At 32.7% G+C, this 21,896-nt stretch overlaps 1 protein-coding gene across 1 annotated transcript in view; it reads left to right on the top strand.

Annotated features, from left to right (window-relative positions):
- The window catches only part of LOC114349333 (cysteine and histidine-rich protein 1 homolog), a 60,710-nt gene that overhangs the window by 17,555 nt on the left and 21,259 nt on the right, over positions 1 to 21,896 (top strand). Inside the window, exon 3 of the mRNA XM_028299673.1 lies at positions 3,267 to 3,478. Coding sequence (XP_028155474.1) covers positions 3,267 to 3,478 — 212 coding nt within the window. The remainder of the gene's footprint in view (positions 1 to 3,266; positions 3,479 to 21,896) is intronic.

Genomic DNA, 21,896 nt, shown 5'->3' on the forward strand with positions numbered 1-21,896 from the left:
GTAATTTGAGAAAAAATAATTTTTTTTCGATTAGAATGATGTAATTGTATACTAAAACATAGTTTTTAATTTCAAACAACTTTTCATAATAGCATTTTTTGATATTCTGGAATATAAAGGTACTTTACCACAGATTAACCCAACACAGATGCGAAAGCTATGCTATGATGCCGGTACAAAAATTGGTAACCTTGAAACTAAGGAGCACAGTTGTTGTGCTGGTGTTTGCACCAATACGATTAATAACTTACAAAATAGTTCATTTGGTCTATAATACTTACTTTTACATCTGATTTGATGTTTACTATATTTACACTAAAAATTAGGACAAACAAAACTTAACAAAACATTGGTCATTTAATAAATTTATGTGTTAAACGAAAAAGGAAATAAAAATACAATAGGTAATTTGAAAATTCTAGGTACATATGTCCTTAACAAAACAAGAGAAAGTTAACTAACTGTTAGAAAAATGACAATCGTTAAAGATTTATATATAAATGGTCATTTATTAAATTTCTGTGAAATTTTATAAAGTTGCTTGGAATTGAACACGATATAAATATAATAGGGTAATTTGGGAATTCTAGGTAGGTACAAAACAAGAGAAAGTAAACTAGCTACAAAACAAAACGAAACAAAGTTTTTCCTTAATAAAACAAGAGAAAGTAAACTAGGTATTAGAAAAGTGACAGTCGTTTGGTGACAGTAATTTGTGAATTCCAGGTATGACCTTCCAGAAAAAAACCAGATAAAGTGTTGTTAATATAATAATTTTCAAGTTCCAGGTTATTTAATTATATAATCAAATTTACTTATATAAACAACGTTTAGTTGGTAAATAAAGATTTTTTTTCAAAAAGTGATAAGTTTTGGGTCCAAAAAAGTATAATGAGCGAATTGTTTGTATTCCTGAGAATATCTTCTGGCCTTTGGGACTTTTTTCTGCAACAGTGCCTGAGTTTTTACAATTTCGGCCAATGATTTATTAAAAAATTTGTCACATAATTTTTTAAACTGCTCTCTCTTGTTTTGTACCGTTTTGTTTTTTACATATTTTTCTATTCAAAAGTTTTCTTTTTAAAAACCTGATTTTATATTTCAGTTTAGATTCACGTGGCAAGTTATACATAAAAGATGCTAGTGTTTGTAATAATACTGAAGATGACAACTGGGAAACATCTTTTGTAATTCTTGTAGTAATGTGTTTATCTTTTTTTTTATTGGGGCTGGTAGAAACTTGTTTAGAGGATATTAACTGTAAATTTTCCGCCGCAGGCGTTATTCTATTATCTGAAAAATCATATCTTTTTATTATTGAAATTATTGATATTTACCTAATTTTTACCTGACAATGTTTGAACTTTTTTCGGCGGCTCCTCAGACGTATTCGCGCAGATATCTTTAGATTCGGTAAAAATTGACGGCAAAGTATTGTCGTACAAGAGATTTCGTCGTGAAGATGTGCATAAAAATTTATTTTCAAAATACTTTTCGCAAATTCTGTATCTAGTTAAATCCTCCTCTAACAAATCTTGTCTTTTAGTAGCTTTTAACCATAGCTCACTCCTATAACATAAGATGTTTTTTAATAAAAATTTAATGTCTTGTTAATATCTCTTTTATTTTTTAAGATTATTTTGACTATCTTCAATAACAGGGCGTTATTCATTCTTACTAGTAACTAAAATTTACTGTTGTCAAGACAGGATTTTTTTCAGACTTATCAAAATATTTCTTGAAAAAATACTATTGGAACTATTTCTAACACACATAGCTTGAGTAACCATTTTATGTGTGTTTCGAGATTAATATAATTAATATGATATAAGTAATATGCCGCTTAATCAGTATTTAGAAAGTAAATCAATTTATTAATGACACTACATACCTTATTTTATCCTTTGGCAATCTAAAAAATGATATTCCTTGACCCGTCTTAGATGAACACCCTTCATAAATACACGTATATCCAACCATTTTTAAAAATATAACAAAACTATTTAAACACACTTGATAAATAGAAAAAATTCCCAATAATCAGCCCGTCAATTTAACACTACAATAAGCGCATGTACTGTCGAGGTTATTCAGGAACTGACAATAAGCTTAAGCCTACATACTAAGCGAGATACTAAGCGACTACCCTTTTGGTAACTCAAAGTAGGAGGAGTTTACCAAAACTCGGAGTTTACTCATACCAGAGTTATCGCCAGGGTTTCGCATCTGTGTTGGGTTAATCTGTGACTTTACTCTTTAAAGAAATTTATATTTTTGACATAACTCGTATAAAATTGATAAAATTTGATATCTGATGGTTGAGTTTTAGATTTTTGAGTGTCCAGAGTATTTTATGAAGCATAATTTTTTTTCGTAAAATTGATAATAAAAAAATTTTCCATGTGGTTCCTAGCTATGCAGACATACTGTATAAGAGTTTCTGTATAAGAATTTTCAAATTGTAATGCCATATTCGGATTAAACATAACCAAAAACAAAATAGAAACATATTTGATCAAAGTAAAATGATGAATTTCAATGATATTTTTAAAATTATTCGTACAAAACAATTGTTATTGTTTAAACAATTAATAAACAATTAGCGGCCAAATCTGCGAGTAGAACTTTTTACTTTAACATGTATATCAACTAACAAAAAAAGTTTTAGAAAAATATAAGCTTGATGGATTCGACCGTTACTTGATGGAAGTTCATTTTATCTAACAATAAAACACGAAAACGTTTGTTTTCTATACTTCCACAAAATTTATTATAACTAAGTGACTACAGCTGTTTCGGCGGAGTGCCTTTCTAGGCCGGAGTGCCGGAGTAAACTATATCACTTGAGAAAGGCACTCCGCCGAAACAGCTGTAGTCACTTAGTTATAATAAATTTTGTGGAAGTATAGAAAACAAACGTTTTCGTGTTTTATTGTTAAATATAAGCTTGTTTGAATTATTCCGAAACAATGCATGTTTTCGTTCTAATTGCACTCCCCTATAATACCTTGTTATTGAATCAATAATTCTCTATTTAGGTTTGGCGATTTTCGCATGCAGATGTTTTTTTGTTCTCATGTGGAAAAACTTATTTGTGGGTTGCGAGCTTTTGCATCTTAAGCGATGAAGTTCTTGCCTAAAGCTATAAACGCCATTCACTGTTTTATTAGTTCTATAATCGAGTATTTAATTTTATGCGTTTGCACTTTCATGAATGTTAGTAAAACTTGCAAATGTTAAATATAATTTATTGTTTGCTATTTCAGAATTTCTGGTTGTAAATACAGTCGTATAGGTTGTCCATGGAGAGGTCCGTTACATGAAAGATCTGAACACGAGAAGGAATGCGTTCACCCAAATCGCTCTGGAGCGGATGTAATGGAAGCGTTGAAAGTTTTGGATCAACAGATGAACGAGGAACGTGTACTTTACGATAGTATATTTGACTTACTGGGATATGAAAAAATCACATTTAACGGTAAGAATTCATCCGTATCTATAAATAGGAAGACAAAAAGAAATGGGACGTCGCGTTCTCTATTATTATTAGCTCAGACGATTTACGAGTTTAAAAGAATACTATTCGGATGTTTGACATACTTTGTCTATTTTTGTTTTATAGTCCAGATGGGATCTGTAGACCACTTATTCGCGGTAAAAAACTGTAAAACCTTGGAATTTTGAGAATCAACACCGATTTTAATGAAAATTTGGGTTTAAGCTCTGTTGACACTCTTCTTCAAAATCTACCCTATGCCGAAATGCGCTTTTGCCCTAGGGGTGAAAACAACCCCATCTAGGGGATGAAATATTTTTAAATCAAAATAACCATGGAAATCGATAGAGTGACCAATTCTGAGTAAATTTTGTTCTATACATTTTTTTTGCAAAATTGACACTTTCAAGTTATTTGCGATTGAAACTATGCATGTTTCATTGAAAAAACTCACGTTTTATAACCGTTTTTCATGAATAACAATTTAATTTTATAGAAAAAATCATTAAGAACCAAATTGTGGCTAATAAAAAACAAAGAGAACCGCGTCGGAAAGACCTAGGTAAACCCAATAACGGCTGAGTTATTTATTGCTCGTTAAAAGATTGAGTATTTTCGAAGAACCTCGAAATGGAGAACCTTCAATTTCAAATCGAATGTGGTGTAATTTTTTGGGAGAACCTAAAGGGTCGTTTTCACGCTACGTCTTATTGTACGTTTTGTGTGTCATGCAAAACGTACGACAAGACGTACGTTTTGTCAAGTGTATAGATAGATACACATTAACGTTTTTCCTTTTTTACCTCAGTTCTCAGTTCCAATCCAGAGTCTTGAGTTGTATGAAGTTTGTTAGTGTTAGTGAATTTTTTTTTATTATGGAGAAAACACGGCTGCTTTATATTGTGTTTAAAAAAAGTTTGTTTACTTACTTGTTGCCTTGGTCCATCAAAAGGAGACTCCTCTTCATCGTTTATAGTTTCTCGTGGCATCCTTGGTATATTTTGATCACTTAAAAATTCCAATAGGTCAAAGTACCACAAATATGGTTTGTATATGTCTTCTTCTCCAGTTCCAGAGGTAGCTGACGCTTTCAGTTTTTTTAACTCTTTTCTGTAAACAGTTCTCAACGAGTTTATTTTCCTCGTAACTGTCTCTTTATTTGCCATCGTGTCTATTTCTTGGTATTTCTGTATAAGTTCCTCATGCGCGACTTTTTTTTATTACGGTTACTATAGTCTTTATTTTTCACTTGCCACAGACACGGAAAACTTTTATACACTTCAATAAATTCCTCGAGAAAATCTTGGGAGCATTGCCACAAGTCTGACATTATTATTAAGCTTTTTTAGAACAAATGAAGCGAACTTTTGTAGAGCTATTCGTCAAATGATAACCCTCTAGTGCACGAATTTTTTTAGTACCATTACCAAATTTCATACTAAACTGAAAATTACAGTGTAATAAAAGGGTCAAATTTTTAACAGTTTGATGCTTATCCGATCTAGTCCAGAGGGTGGTTTGGGTATTGCAGCTATAAAAAATTTAAATAGTAAGCCTAGCAACTTTTATTACGGTCCGCCTTGACGCGGACTGGGGCACTAGAGGGTTAAAATCGGACGACTTGTCTGAACATGTATTTTCACGTAACGTTTTATTCTATCAGTTCTCGCAAAATTAGCACCGGACTCCACCTGCGATTTGTAGTCGCGCGATTGTTTTGTCGCGAAGATTTAACACATTGTTTCAAGTAAAAGTCAATCCATTTGCGACTAAATAATCGTGGATTGACTTGTATTTGAAACAGTGTATTCAATCTTCGCGACAAAACAATCGCTCGACTACAAATCGCAAGTGGAGTCCGGCGCTTAATGCTTTTTCCATCATATCTTCGATTTGACCTCGAAATCCCGATATCTTCGATATGACCTTCAAATCGAAATGAAATCCAATGTACACTGGACAAAACGGACGTTTTGTCGTACGTTTTGCATGACACACAAAACGTACAATAAGACGTAGCGTGAAAACGACGCTTAAGAGAGATCTTATAAAGTTCATTAAAAAATCTTTCAAATAAGCTCTGACAAAAATTTTTTACATAAGAATTGACTGACTTATGACAAAAATAAAGTCGCTCTCTGCTTTTTTTTAGAAATGTAACAATTAAACCCTCTTCGTTACAATCCTAATAGAAATGAATAGTTTCCCACTTGAAATTAACTTTATTTATGTATGATTGATACGATCCATGTGATTCGACTGGTTTGGAATGCTTAGTTTAGAAAAAATAGTTGATTAAATCGAAAATGACATTATTATAATAAAAAAAAGTGCATTTTTCTTAACTAAACCTAAAAGTATTCATGATACAAAAACAAAAAAAAATCAAAATTTTCAGTGAAAGAAATTCTAGAATTAATATTTGAAACATTTTTTCATATTATGAATACTTTTAGATTTATTTAAGAAAAATGCACTTTTTTTTAATTTTAAAAATATCATTTTTGATTTAATCAACTATTTTTTCTAAACTAAGCATTCCAAACCGGTCAAATCACATGGATTGTATCAATAATTATACCTAAACAAAATTAATTTCAAGAAGCTATTCATTTCATTAGGATTGTAAAGACGAGGGTTCAATTTTTACATTTCAAAAAGAAAAAAGGAGACAGTGACTTTATTTTCGTCATAAGTCAGTCAGTTCTTATGCAAAAAACTTTTGTCAGAGCTTATTTGAAAGGTATTTTAATGGACTTCAAAAGATGCCTCTAAGCCCGGCCGCACATCAAAGAAACATGAAACGTAAATTACGTTTCATGGAAATAAACCACTGCTAAACAAATATATATCCGGCCATTTATGAGACTCTCCGAAAATAAAAATGTGTCATGAGCATGAATCACACTCGTTTCATTAGTAGGCGGACTTTGAGATTTTTTTAGCAGTGTTTTCTTTTCATGAAACATGTTTTTCGTTTCATGTTTCATGTTTTTCGTTTCATGTTTCATGTTTTTCGTTTCATGTTTCTTTGGTGTGCGGCTTGGCTTAGACATCAAAGAAACATGAAACGTAAATTACGTTTCATGGAAATAAAACAGTGCTAAACAAATATACGTCCGGCCATTTATGAAACTCTCCGAAAATAAAAATGTGTCATGAGCATGAATCACACTCGTTTTATTGGTAGGCGGACTTTGAGATTTGTTTAGCAGTGTTTTAGTTTCATGAAACATGTTTTTCGTTTCATGTTTCTTTGGTGTGCGGCTTGGCTTATAGTGTAGGCGCCACAGGGGTTACCGTGTCCTTTTCAATTCTGATGGACAAACTCGACGGTTTCTTATAGATTTTTGGCTGCTGATAAGGAATTTCGAGGGTGGATTTCGATACGAGTGGTCAAAAAATTGTTATAAACAATTTAATTGTTTATAAGGATCTGGCTCATAAACTAAAAGAGATAAAAAAAATGTTTCAAATAAAATTTGTTCCTTAATAAAAAACGAAGAAAAAAACGTTGACTAAACTTAAATCCAACAATTAGAACTCAAGATATAGTAAAATTAGTGCACAATACAAATTGCAATTCTACGAATTCAAATGGGCCTTAGAATCTCATTTTAAAGCTTAAGTAATAGGCTTCCAAAGCTCGTTAACTTACTTTATCTTTATTTGTTTTAAAGTTATACGCGTTTGAAGTTATAATTTTCTTTAAAAAATTGTAGATTAATTTGTTTATAAGGGTTTCAGACAAATTTGAGCTATAACCAATTATACTTTAATTAACAATAATGATAGAAGAATTCAAAAGGAACAATTTGAGCTTATGAAAATGTTCGTAAGTGTATTTTTGGACAAGATATCGATATTTTAATGGCGCGCTATGAGGCTCAAGACCGGCTCACAGTCAAGTAAGTGACGAAATTTGTTTAGCTTTATCGATCTTAACTCGGATTCTACGAATTCAAATGAGCCTTGGAAGATCTCATTTTAAAGCTTAATTAACAGGCTTCCAAACAAAGTTTGTTAAATTACTCTATCTTTATGTGTTTTAAAGTTATACCCGTTTAAAGTTATAATTTTCTTAAAAAATTTAAACATTAATTTGCTTATAAGCCTTTCAAACAAATTTGAGTTATAACCAATAATTTAATTAACGATAATTTAATTAACGATAATGATAGAAGAACTCAAAAGGAACAATTTGAGCTTATGAAAATGTTCGTAGGTGTATTTTTGGCCAAGATATCGATGTTTTAATGGCGCGCTATGAGGCGCAAATCGGCGCACAGTCAAGTAAGTGACGAAATTCGTAGCCAAAATATCGATATCTTGGCCAAAAATAAACTTAGAACATTTTCATAAGCTCAAATTGTTCCTTTTTGAGTTGTTGTTAAAGCTCAAATTTGCTTGAAACTCTTATAAACAAATTAATGTATAATTTTTTTAAGAAAATTATAACTTCAAACGGGTATAACTTTAAAACAAATGAAGATAAAGTAATTTAACCGACTTTATTTGGAAGCCTATTAATTAAGCTTTAAAATGAGGTCTTCTAAGGCTCATTTTCATTCGTAGAAGCCGAGTTACGATCGATAAAGCTTCGAAAAATACTTATTTTGCAATTTGTATTGTGCACTAATTTTACAATATCTTGAGTTATAATTGTTGGATTTAAATTTAGTAAACTTTAGTAACCAAGGCCAGAATCAGAACAAAAAAAAATTTAGTAAACGTTTTTTTCTTCGTTTTTTATTAAGGAACAAATTTTATTTGAAACATTTTTTTATCTCTTTTAGTTTATGAGCAAGAGCCTTATAAACAATTAAATTGTTTATAACAATCTTTTGACCACTCGGATCGAAATCCACTCTCGAAATTCATAATCGGCAGCCAAAAATCCATAAGAAACCGTTGAGTTTGTCCATCAGAATTGAAAAGGACACGGTGACCTCTATTTGGCGCCTACACTATTAAGTTTTCCCAAAAAATTGCACCACATTCGAGTTATTTGAGATTAAAGGTTTTCCATTTCGATGTTCTTCGAAAATAACCATCCTTTAAAGAGCAATAACTCAGTCGTTATTGGGTTTACATAGGTCTTTCAGACGTGAATCTCTTTATTTTTTATTAGCTACAATTTTGTTCTTAATGATTTTTTTTTATAAAATTAAATTTTTTTAAGTTATTCATGAAAAACTGTTATAAAACGTGAATTTTTTCAATGAAAAATGCATAGTTTCAATCGCAAATAACATGGAAAGTGTAAATTTTGCAAAAAAATTTTATAGAACAAAATTTACTCAGAATTGGTCACCCTATAGATTTCCGTTATTTTGATTAAAAAAATTTCATCCCCTCGATGGGGTTGTTTTCACCCCCAGGGCAAAAGCGCAGTTCGGCATAGGGTAGATTTTGACAAAGGTTATAATTACTACCTAAATTCAAATTTTCAAGGAAATCGGCCTTGGTTCTCAAAATTCCACGAGAAAATGGTTGTTGATTGGACTACTGTTTTGAATTGAATAATTTCCATAGGGGTCTATTTTTTGCTGGAATCGCTTCAGGATTGACCTTATACCTTTGTATCAATAATCACGATATATGTGCCAGTCGTAAACCTTTTGCTTTTTCTTATTTAGCGTAATCTGAAACAATAGAAAATTTTTGGTTTGTGCTCTCATATTTTCGCCTATAACTCGAGAGCTATTGCTTTAACCCAAGCTAAGAAATCCTCAACCATGATAATTTCCTTTTAGTATTGTATTGTTTTGGGGTCCTATTAAGCAAAAATCACATTTAAAAATTTTTCCGCCCCCTCCGACCCCCCAAAAAAGGCGTTTAAAAAATATGTATCTTGTGAGATGCATTGGGCAGATAGGTCTTGGAAGCGGTACCCTAAGAGATACATTGTGCACGCCAAACCACTGTTATAAGGTGAACCATCAAAATACATGTATAATTATAAACTCTTTGCTGCACGAGATTTTATGGATTTCTTGCATCTGACAAATGACTTCACTTTTCAAGAAACAACTGATAACCATTCGCAATTGGCGGATAAATAAACCTATATAAACCGTGAGAATTTTACCAATTAAAGATAACACTTGATATGGATATAGGGAATTGGTAATACAAGCCTCTTGTGTAGGTGTAACTTGATAAAAATAGATTAGTATTAATTGGTTCATTTTGTGGACCACAGTGAATAATGTAGCAAAAATTTGGTGGTTCAAATTTCGATTTTGTTTGCAGAAAAGAGATAAGATACATACTCATAAACATCATCAACAGAACTTTTGAAATTAGTAAAATATTTTAAATTGAACTTAGCCGTTATATTCCACCAATTAAATTTATTTTTGAACATAATTGAGAGCCAAGAGTAAAAATCTAAAAAATTACAATTTCAAAACGAAAACAAACTTCAAAAATAAACAGCCAAAATAATATAGGCAAGTTTAAAAATATGCGAATTATAAAAAATAATATTCTATTCTTTGCATGAAACCAAATATACGAATTGACAATGTCACAAATAGGATCATGCGCCCAATGTGTACTGTAAGATACAATTTATAAAAGTATATTGCAAATGAACCATACAGTATTAGTGCTTAAAACTTGTGAATAATCAAACTTACGTAACAAAATAATAAGCGACTTGAATTAGTTTTCATAAAGAACATAATATAATAGAATAGTATCAATAAACTGAACTTACCTCTTGTGTAGATGGCTTAAAAATGGCGCGTACTTACAGAACAAGAAAATAAATCAACAAAACCTAATACTTTGACACCTTTTAAATCAAATAGAGCTTGACAACTGTCTGAATGTGACAGCCAAGTTTTGAACTAATGAAAAAGCCCGCAATATAAAGTCATGTATCTTGTAAGATACATTAGGTTAAAGACGGTTAACAAACAAAAAAAAGGATAAAAGGTAAAAGGTTCGTTTTTCAATACTTATTACATATAGGACTGGATCCCGCGTATGAAAAAAAAGTTGATTAATAGCAAGCTGAAAATTTGTTAATAGTTTAAGGGTGTCTAGTCGGATAAACTTTGATATATGGGAACACTGGAACAGGGGTAGTTTTAATTGTGGAACAGATTAAAAATTTGGAACGGTCAGACCACGAAAACGGCACATTTATTTTGTCCGACAGAATAGACTTAAACTCTCCGAACAGAGATTAACCTCTCATGCAAAAATCAGACTGCTATTTATCACCTGTCATAATCCCTGTCATTTGACATATTCTACATGTTCCACTCATTAAAACACCCATTTGGTGATAAATAGCAGTCTGATTTTTGCATGAGAGTTTAATCTCTGTTCGGAGAGTTATTCTGTCGGACAAAATAAATGTGCCGTTTTCGTGGTCTGACCGTTCCAAATTTTTAACCTGTTCCACAATTAAAACTACCCCTGTTCCAGTGTTCCCATATATCAAAGTTTGTCCGACTAGACACCCTTAAGCTATTAACAAATTTTCAGCTTGCTATTAATCAACTTTTTTTTCATACGCGGGATCCAGACCTAATATTATTTGACTGGCTATAAATTGAAAATTTAATGTTTATTTTTTGAAAAATAGCAATTATTGGGAGAAAAGTGTAAAAAATAGTTTCTCCTTCAAGGGGAAAGGCGCAAAATGTCGCTTGTCAAAATTTTCAATGTGTTTTAAATGTATTAATTTTTTACGAATCCTGAGAAAACTAATAAGTATTTTTGAAAAATTTAAACGCAGAATGAAAGATTACGTTATTACCGAGGGGCGAAAGTCCCTTAGAACAAATAAAAAGTTTATTTTGAATGAAATATAGATATCCCTCATCTTCCTTAGTCTCAGCATCCGTATGGCTTGCAAATTGTAGAAGCCTCGGAGGTGTAACCAGAGAAGGTTCCCATTGTTTTCATTCTGGTGGGATGTAGAATAGCAGTATGTTGTTTTATATGCCATTAGAGTGAAAACTTAGTCTTTTTGCTAGCAGTTGCCGCTAGGGCATCTATGCCATTTCGTTCGTTACAATCCGAGACTGCTGCACGCTGGGGTTTGTTTTGGTTGGATCAGAGAGAGCAGCATATGTGCCACTTGATGAGAGACTAATAAGTTTCGAAACCGGTAGAGGTGCTTGCTGCACTCTCTGATTGGACTAGAATGTGGTTCGGCTGTATTTTCGTTTTACAATGAAATTGAAAATGGTTATTCATTTTTGATTTACATTTACTCTGATTGGAGTACGAAGGGAACCATTCTCGTTGGAACTTCACCGCGCTGAGCAGATGGGACGTGAATTGTAAATTGTAGAATTCCCTCATCTTCCTTAGTGTCAGCATCCGTATGGCTTGCAAATTGTAGAAGCCTCGGAGGTGTAACCAGAGAAGGTTCCCATTGTTTTCATTCTGGTGGGATGTAAAATAGCATTATGTTGTTTTATATGCCATTAGAGTGAAAACTTAGTCTTTTTGAAATATTTTCAATTAAAAATCACACTAAATTTTCTCTTTTATTTTCACCCTGTAACTTATTAAAATCACCATTATAGAAGTTTTCAGGGACTTTCGGCCCTCAATAATAATGTAGGTACCTAATCTTTCATTCTGCGTTTAATTTTTTCAAAAATATTTATTGGAGATGTTAAGTCACAATGACGACCTCTCGTGGATTTCGGCGGAACTAAAATTGAGGCCTTTTTTCTTTTTATTGCCCTGCTATAATGGTGGCTTTTAATGTCAAATCGTTGTCAGTATTTTCGAAAAGCAATAAAGTGAAAAATTTAGTAGTCCCATCGATTATCTACCAGCATCAGTAGAATGAATAAAAAAGAACGCGTTCGTTCTAAATTCACTAGATATTCTGCAACACAACATACAAATAAGAACACTTTTGATAAAAGGTTTGTAAGCTTTTAATTAAATCTTTTGTATTAAAATTTATTAATTATATTGATTTTCGAAAATACTGACAACGATTTTAACAACGATTTGACCTTAAAAACACCCATTATAGCAGGCCAATAAAAAGAAAGAAGCCTCAATTTTAGTTCCGCTGAAATCCACGAGAGGTCGTTATTGTGACTTTTTTTTTTGAGTGAATTTGATGGCCTTGGCCGAGCCAATTAGCCAGACATTTTGTTATTTTAAAAACAAACAAATTTGATTTATTTTATTGTGACTTATTTTAATAAAAATACATTTAAAACACATTAAAAATTTTGACAGGCCACATTTTACGAATTTTGAGTAATGATATAGCTACAATCTATATCATTATAGCTTATAGATATAGATATAAGCTATAAACATAATTGCTGTTTTGTTGGTTTGCTTCTCTTCTTACTTCCGGATTTCTAGTTCTGTTTGCTCTTCTTCGCATCCTATTATTTTCATTTATAAGTTCTGTTAAGACGTTGTTATCTCTTGAAATCCTCGGTTTTAGTTGGTTTTTGACCCACTAGTAAACAAATTAACTCATATTTTGCACATAAAAATTACAGGAAATATTTCGCGTGCATTGAACGATAAATTAATAATTAATTATTTTTTTGTCGATAGCTTTTGACTTTTGAAACAGGCCATTATTAAAATAATCTTGCATTCAGACATACCAGAGATTAAATTACTTACGTGTGACTCACAATCAAATTAATTGAGAATGAGCTGTGAAAAAAAATCTTAAAAAGTAATATAAACAAGAGAATATTTATTGGTGGAAGGATATATTTATTGGTTCTTCTTCTTTTTCTTTTATATAGACAGTACTGTCTGTTTTTCTTCAACGGTGCCTTTCATTCTGTCCCTAAATTGTCATTCCATCTTTTCCTTGGGCGTCCTATACTTCTTCTGCCCAACGGTGACTTGTCCCTGGCTATTCTTACTATCCTTGATTCAGACATCCTGCTTATGTGTTGATTCCACTCTTCTTTTCTGTTCTTTACCCAGGTATTTATATTGTCTACCACACATACGCGTCTGATTTCCTCACTTCTTACCCTATCATGTAGTCCTTTTCCAGCAATCCTTCTTAAGATCTTCATTTCGTTGGTTTCCAGATGTCTTCGTGTTTTGCTTGTATCTGGTCTTGTTTCGGCCTTGTAAGTCATAACTGGCCTAATAACTGACTTATACACACACCGGCAAAATTAGCCGAACACGTTAAAAATGGGACATGTTTGATGTCTCGTATTTCATAAACCAGTGGTCCGATTTGAGTGATTCTTTTAGTATGTTATAGCCTTATTATTTAAGAATATCGTCGTAATAATATTGTTGCTAGACAGGTAAATACCATTTTATACCGGGTGTACAAATCATACTGTGTTTTTTTCTTAAAGTTTGGAACACCCTGTGGAATATTCTAGCATATGTAAAATATTAGAATTAATACTCGATTGTAGACTTAGGCTTGCTTAACATTTTCCTTTTCGATTCATTTACTTATGTGAGATGATAAAAAAGTTATGTGCGTTAACAACTATCCATGTTTTTCATCAATAAATCATCATAGTAGGGGAGGAAAGTATACTAAATTTGCAGTTACTCGAGCGTTATGGGGACCTATTGGATTGTGAAGATTATGTGCTAAAATCAGAAAAAGGTTAAGTTAAGTTTTCCATAAAGTGGGGGACTTTTTATTTTTTAAATTAATTTTTTATTTGAAACACTCATTTTTCTCCAATTATAGCGCTATCTATCCATAATTCGAAAAAATATGTCGAATAACAGTTGCTTATTTTTACGTAAAGAATCCAAATCTGCAATAAAAATTGGGGGCTCTTATTTAAGATTTTAAATTAAATCCCCCACCCCACATCCGTGGGGGCTCGTGACACCCCACGGAGAGGGGGGGGGGTAAATTAAAAATTATAAATACGAACCCTGCGATATTTTGCGAAATGAACATCAGATCGTAAAACTGCAAAATACACCTATTCAATATTTTTCAAAAATCTACTGAATGGCACCAAACACGACCCCCCACGGAGGTGGGGTGGGGGTTACATTAAAATATTAAATAGGAGCCCCAATTTTTATTGCAGATTTGGATCCTTGACGTAAAAATAAGCAACTTTTATTCGCAACATGTTTTCCTATTATGGATAAATGGCGCTATAATCGGAAAAAACGATTGGTGGAAATGGAAAATTAAATTGAAAAATGGAAAGTCCCACACTTTATGGAAAACCTAACTTAACTTTTTTTGGTTCCACTCCAGGTACCAAGAACGCTCGAGTAATTGCAAATTTAGCATACTTTTCTCCCCTACTATGAGGATTTATTGATAAAAAACATGGTTAGTTGTTAAAGCACATAACTTTTTTATTTTCCAACATAAGCAAATGAATCAAAAAAGAAAATGTTAAGAAAGCATAATTCTACAATCGAGTTTTAATTTTAATATTTTGTATATGCTGGAATATTCCACAGGGTGTTCCGAACTTTAAGAAAAAACACAGTATGCTTGTTACACCCGGTATAAAATGACATTTACCTGTCTAGCAACAATATTATTACACCGATATTCTTAAATAATAAGGCTATAACATACTAAAAGAATCACTCAAATCGGACCACTGGTTTATGAAATACGAGACATCAAACATGTCCCATTTTTAATGTGTTCGGCTAATTTTGCCGGTGTGTGTATATTGGGCCTTTATTTCCACTCTTAGGTGTTTTGTTTTTCCAAATTGTGTTGTTTAGGCATCCGGCCGTTCTACTGGCTTTAATTTATTTTTAATTTCCTATTTATAAATTTGTATCACAAATCACAATAATTGTTGGTAACTTAGTTTTTCATGTTTTCGTCCTGTAGAATTCTTTCATTTTTCGAGTTTTAACTGACCTTTCAATTTTTGAAGTTATACTTCTTTAGGCGCGATTGAGAGTAAAATTTCATAATACTGCGCGCATGCGCACACAGACAGTATGGCATTTAGTTGCTAAATCTTTCAAGTTATGTACAGTCCGTCTAATTTACTTACCGTTACACGTCATTATCTACGCCAGAGATCTAAGTTGACATAGTTGCCAAAGTATAAAAAAATCCTGAATCCATTTTAAATCCAATAGGTCACATAATTATTGTAAACGTGGATTATACAACAAAACAAATTAATATTCAATGTAAATAAATAAAAACTTAAGAAATAGAGAACAAGAATTAAGTTATAATCATTTAAGATTTGCAGTGCAAGCGTTTTTGCACTGCATTGTTTAATTATTAAAAAACGGCTCCGAACTCTTGGGAGAACCCGATAGGTTTCTTTGTATATGTCTACAATAACAACTAAAAAAGTTGTCAGATACCTCGACTATTCCAAGTCGTGATAAAATTAGGTGAAATTTATATTTTTATAGTAGAGGATCTTTTTATAGTAAAGTAAATAATAAAAACAGTAAATATAATAGAACAGATACTTATAGTAAAGAATATAAACAAATATGAAGTGTCATCACCGCAACTGTCAAATAAATGTTACCAATTTATTCTAAAATGTCACCTTCGTTCGATTACAGTTACAATGTGTTCCGAACAAATGTGCTTCATAAAAACGCTTTATAATCCATTTATACAAATTAAATGAAACATATTATTGTGTATTTCTTTAGGTTAACATTAATAGAAATCTTCAAATATTATTTCTACGCGTATATAATAAAATATGTCTAGTGGCTGTAATTCCAGTGTACTCGGCAAAAGATTCTAAAAAAGAACACACCTACCGCCAAATATTTCGTGTTGGTATCATGCGACGTCACAGGCAATGACGCGGATGACGTGCAACGGTTAGTAAATTAGACGAAGTATATAAATATATCAGTGCAAGAAAAGATGAGAAAAGAATATATTAGTGTTTTTAGTAAATATATTTATTATAATTTTTGTGTCTTTGGTTTTGTCTTCCTCGGGAGTAAGATGAGTATTATTAAAACATTTTATTGTATATTTATTATACTTGTCTGTTTGTTACCGTGTTTGTTACGTATGTTCATTAGGTACGTCCGAACCGATACAGACACAGTCCTCATAGCGTATTTGGTATAGCATTCGGCCAGAGATCGAGAGGTCTTAAGTTCGAATCCGGAGATATCCTATACTTTTTTTTATTTTTTTGAAAGCGGTAAGCACAAAATTAGTTTGATGTTTAAAAAAAAATTAAAACAAACTGTTTAAAGTATATTTATTTTTAAGAAATCATATAATTTTTAAGTTTCTCTACGTCTATGTAAATTACATTATTTCTCGAAAACCTAAACAAGACTTATTTTTAAAAAGTCATGGAAAAGTGGGAAATAGAGGTTAGGTTGAAATGAGGGTGCTCTTAGAAAATAGTAATGGCGAGGTCGGGCAGGGATGTACTGTATTGTCTTTTTTGTAAATGTTTTATGATAAACCGGGGAACGACAGATCACAAGAGCTATTTAGTTCTTTAGGTACCGTATCCTCTAAGGAGGTTAGTAATCATCACAGCTATTCTCACTTTTGAGATTGCAGCTCGGAACAAGACGGTGCAATTATATCACTTTCTCAGATTGTTGAGCCAGGAGATGCGTCTTTTTCCAATACTTCGTTTTCCAATATGCTATTTAGTACAATTAAGTAAATATTCATTAGCACACCGAAAAAGATCTCAATCCTAAACTAATGCCTGGTTGCACCAACAAATCTGAAGCTCCAGCTTAGCCCAGGTCAGCTTATAGATTCGGCCGCTTTAAGTTTAACTTACTTTGCACCATAATTTTCTATTCTTATCAATCCAATCTACATGGCAATGTATTGTGGCAAACTGAAAATTGATCTAAGACTCAATAGTGTAACGCCTATGTTTCGTAAGCTGAACTTAAAGCACGTCTTAAGCTTAAGATTTGTTGGTGCAACCAGGCATTAATGTGTCAGCTGAACCCAGTAGATTTTAGCTGGCTTTGTAATCTAAATTGGAAGTCATATCCAGAGACCTGTTCACGACACGGCTGGAATAAAATATACAGTTACGCCCATGGAATCATAGACGGAAGAGAAGAAGACTATAAACTTTGAGAAAGGGAAAGAGTCTTTGTTATTATCATTAACAATATGTTTCAGCGCTTAACCACCCGTCCATTCCACCTTTTTTTGACTGACCTTTGTGTAGGATTCATTCTTCGTAGTCCCGGCGATAGCTCCCGAGCTACTTTAAAATGCCCTCTCGTCGCCGAGGCTACGCCGAACGCCTACCTGTTTTCCCCTTTTTTGTCCCAGAAATTGGGGTTTTTATATAGTTTTTTTAATTTTTGATCGGAACTCCGTTCCAGATAGCGCGTGGAAGGCACTCATCGCTCCCAGAATGGCATCACTCCCAGCATTTCCTCCTTCTCCTCAATTTGGCACATAATCTGACTCACTTGTTCGCCTCTTTTGAGAACGTATTCCCTCTACAGTTCAGTTACAATATATTTCACTCTTACCTTTGTCGTTGGTACAACTATCTTTCTTCTTGATCACTGCACGGATATAGTTGTGTATACTAGTCCAACCTGCTTTATTTTCAATCATTCTCTCGAATCATTTCTCCCACCGTCACAAAATTCACACCTGTCTCTCCATTCTGTTCCTTTCTACTACTCTGTTGCACTCTAACATCGTATGTGTCACAGTTCACATTGTCAGCATTATAGGCTTTTATCCATGTCAGTCTCTCCGACTCTAGAGAGGTAGTCCCGAAAACACTCGTGTCCTGTGAGCAACTACGTTAGGAAATAATCCAGTCGCCTGTGACCACAGTCCACCCAATCTCTAAGGTTCGGGAGCACCATCTTTTAGGACGTCCACTCGATCAAAAAGTCATTATACTCCATCACCATTTTTTTCATTTTGTTGAGCTATGTAATGGATTATATAAATATATCTGGGTCAAATTATAAAACTTAACAAGGAAAACCAAACAACAGAGATCAAAAGACGAGTTAGACTGGCATGGACGGCATTTGGCAAACATAAGTTACATCCTTAAAAACAAAAGATATCCGTAACATGTTAAGACCAAGGTATACAATCAATTCTCACTTATGGTTCCCAAACGTGGACGTTTACAAAAGCAAACATGGACAAAATCATAAAAACGCAAAGAGCAATGGAAAGGCAAATGTTGCACATAAGACTAATGGATAAAAAGAGAAACGAGTGGATAAAAGAGAAAACCAAAGTTAGTGATGTTAGACAAGAAGATGCAAAATTGAAATGGAGATTTGCCGGACAGGCTATAAGACAAAAAGAAGGCCGATGGAACAAAATTCTTATAAATTGGAGACTGTGGGAATATAAACTAAGCAGAGGAAGGCCACAAATGAGATGGTCAGAAGGGCAGATGTGTATCCAGAAGCACGTGGACTCTAGGTGGATAACTGTAGCTGTAGTTTGTCAGTCGCTTTTCTTTCCCAGTTCCTTATGTTAAGTCTTCTCATATCTTCCCTAACTCCATTACTCCATCGTGACCTCGGTCTTCCTCTTCGCATTTTCCCTGCCAATGCACTAGATAGTACCATTCTGGGAATTCTAGATGGAATCATCTAAGTCTTTGCGCCTTAATTACTGCTAATATGTTAGGATCTTGATAGAGCTCAGTTAGTTCCTTATTTGTTCTTCTTATCCATTGTCCATTTAAGTTTTTCCCACCGAAGATTTTGCGCGGTATTTTCCTCTCCCAAACTAACAACAACTCTTGGTGTTTTTTTGTTGTGACCCATATTTCAGAACCATACGTTACTGTCGGTCTTATTACGGTCTTGTAAGTTCTTAGTTTTGCTCTTCGTGATATATTTTTACTTCTTAACAACCCATTAAAAGCAAATATAGCGCGGTTGCCCGACATAATTCTTTTTTGTATTTCTTCTTCACAGTGATGATCTCTTGTGAAGACAGTTCCTAATTACTCAAATCTTTCAACTTCTTCGAATGTATACTGTGTTCCCTTCGCTGTTGTCATTGTTATGTATTGCCCCCGAACGAATTGTTTATCTGTCCATTCCATCTTTGTTTTTGCTTCATTTATATACAATCCTTTGGTTGCTGCCCTCCCCTCGAGTTTCATGACTGTTTCTAAAAGTTCTATTTTGCTCCTAACCAAGATTACCAAATCGTCCGTGAATGCCAAGCACTGATGTTTTTTGTGGTAGATTAGACCTGTTCTGTTAATGTTTGCTTCCTGTATAACCTTTTCTAGTAATAGGCTAAACATTATAGACGATAATGGATCACCCTGCCGCACTCCTTGTTTGACCTCAAACTTTCTGTTATAGTATTGTTTATCTTGACTTTATTTATTGTTCTTTGGAGAGTTAATTTTATAATTCTAATAAGCTTTTGACAAACGTCCATGTCTTGCAATGCTGTGAATAATTCGCTTCTTTTGACTCGATCGAAAGCCTGTTTAAAGTCAATAAAAAGAACCATGGTGTCTTTATTATATTCGTAACTTTCAGCCTGTATTTCTCGTAGTGTGAAGACCTGATCCACAGTACTTCTGCCTTTTCTGAACCCACATTGATATTCTCTTCTCAGGGCGTTTACTTTAAAATTACAATTGTGTGTGCTTCGTGTGTCGAAAAATCGAAGAAAAGACAGATGAAGAAAAGCCCTGTACTTTAAAAATAGCAAATTTTCTGTTTGTAGTAAGACTATTTAGAGTCAGATTTATCTTTTCTTATTCTTTTTTGTTTATTTTATTTTGCAATAAACATAACTCCAAGAAATCCGCTGTAAATCTAGTAAACAACTGTAAAAATGCGCAACACGGAGATTGTTTATGTTTAACAATAATATAAAACGCAAATCTCATTGACCTTCTCTCTAAAAACAGTTTTGCCTTGATATCTATAGTGGGTCAGTAGAATTCCAATGAGCTGAATCAAATGAAAGGTTTGATGTTTGGGTTTCTAATACGGATGTCTAGACAAACGCGTATTTCTAACATGTACTTATCTCAACCTCGATAAAAATTAGATAGCAGAGCAATTATTCATATCGTTTCATTTAAAGCTTAATCATTAGTGTTTGTAAATACTTAGTTATCTCAGAAATTATTGCTATAAAATGTATAAACACGCAATATCAAAATATGACCTCATTAACGTAAAAATATTGACATTATGATATATTTTATTGTTTTTAAAACTTACCATTTTACTAAAAAAAAAAGGTTATTTCACGCTTGTAAATAAAGTTTAGAAAGTTTTTCCTATGTCATTTGTATTAAGTTGCCACTATTTATCTTCTTCTTTTGGTGCCTATTCATTTCGAATATTGGCCATCATTCTGGCTATAATTATTTTATTGACTAAGGCGTTAAATGAACTGCTAGCTGCAAAAAGGGGACTGCATAAAAGTAAATTTTACAGGAGAAGGTAAAAACCATGGACCTATAAACACAGATGGACTCAGCTATTTACATAAAATTGTGAAGCCAAAATTATTTGAATAGGTCACAATCTAAGTACCTTCACATGTTGTCACGTATTTTTATTAAAATTTCTTATTCGCGTATTGCTGAAAATGTTACTCTTTTATGTCGTGTCTACAGATGCTATCAAACTAAAATAATAATTGTTCAGTTATATTAATTTACATATTGAATGGTAATTAAAATATCAAGTGTTCATATCATTGAATAATAGATATCAACCAATTATTGTATATGTAGAAGCATTGAAACTATAAATAAATGGCAACGGTGTTTGCATTTCTGTCTACAAACGTCCATGTCAAATATTCCATGTTTGTTTACTTTTTAAGGTAATTGAGGAATAGCTATTTGTATAACAAGGGAGGAAAGTGCTACTTTTCCTCCCGAGAATGAAGTTTACTGCCCGACGCGTAGCGGAGGGCAGTAATCATTCAAGGGAGGAAAAGGCACTTTACTCCCATGTTATACATATGATTTTTCCACCTTCCTCAAATAACAAGTCATTTTTTCATTTTTACTTAATTTATTTATGTAACTAACCAACAAAATTTATTAGAACTAATAATAACAAGTAAGTACAATATAACTGTCAACTGTCAAATATAAGTCAAATTATTAATGTAAACATTGTTAAATCAAAATAACAATTTACTGTTTTTACCGTTCTGCAAAATACAGGGTGTATTATAAATAAACGTTAAAATGTATAGATACTTACGTAATAGAAAATAGATATTGTACAGGGCGTCAATAAGTTATATTTCATGAATGAAATACCATGACGTCACTTTTACTTTTCCTCCCTAGGGAGGAAAAATATTTTCCTCCCTAGGGAGGAAAAGTACAACTTTGCTCCCTACAATCAGGTCCGGAAAAGTATACTTTCGCTAGAGGTAGGTGGAAAAAGTTGTTTTTCGCTATTTTGGCTATATTCTGAGTGATATTTTGTG

The sequence above is a fragment of the Diabrotica virgifera genome, chromosome 4, assembly GCF_917563875.1.
Source record: "Diabrotica virgifera virgifera chromosome 4, PGI_DIABVI_V3a".
In the NCBI taxonomy this organism is placed as follows: Eukaryota; Metazoa; Arthropoda; class Insecta; order Coleoptera; family Chrysomelidae; genus Diabrotica; species Diabrotica virgifera.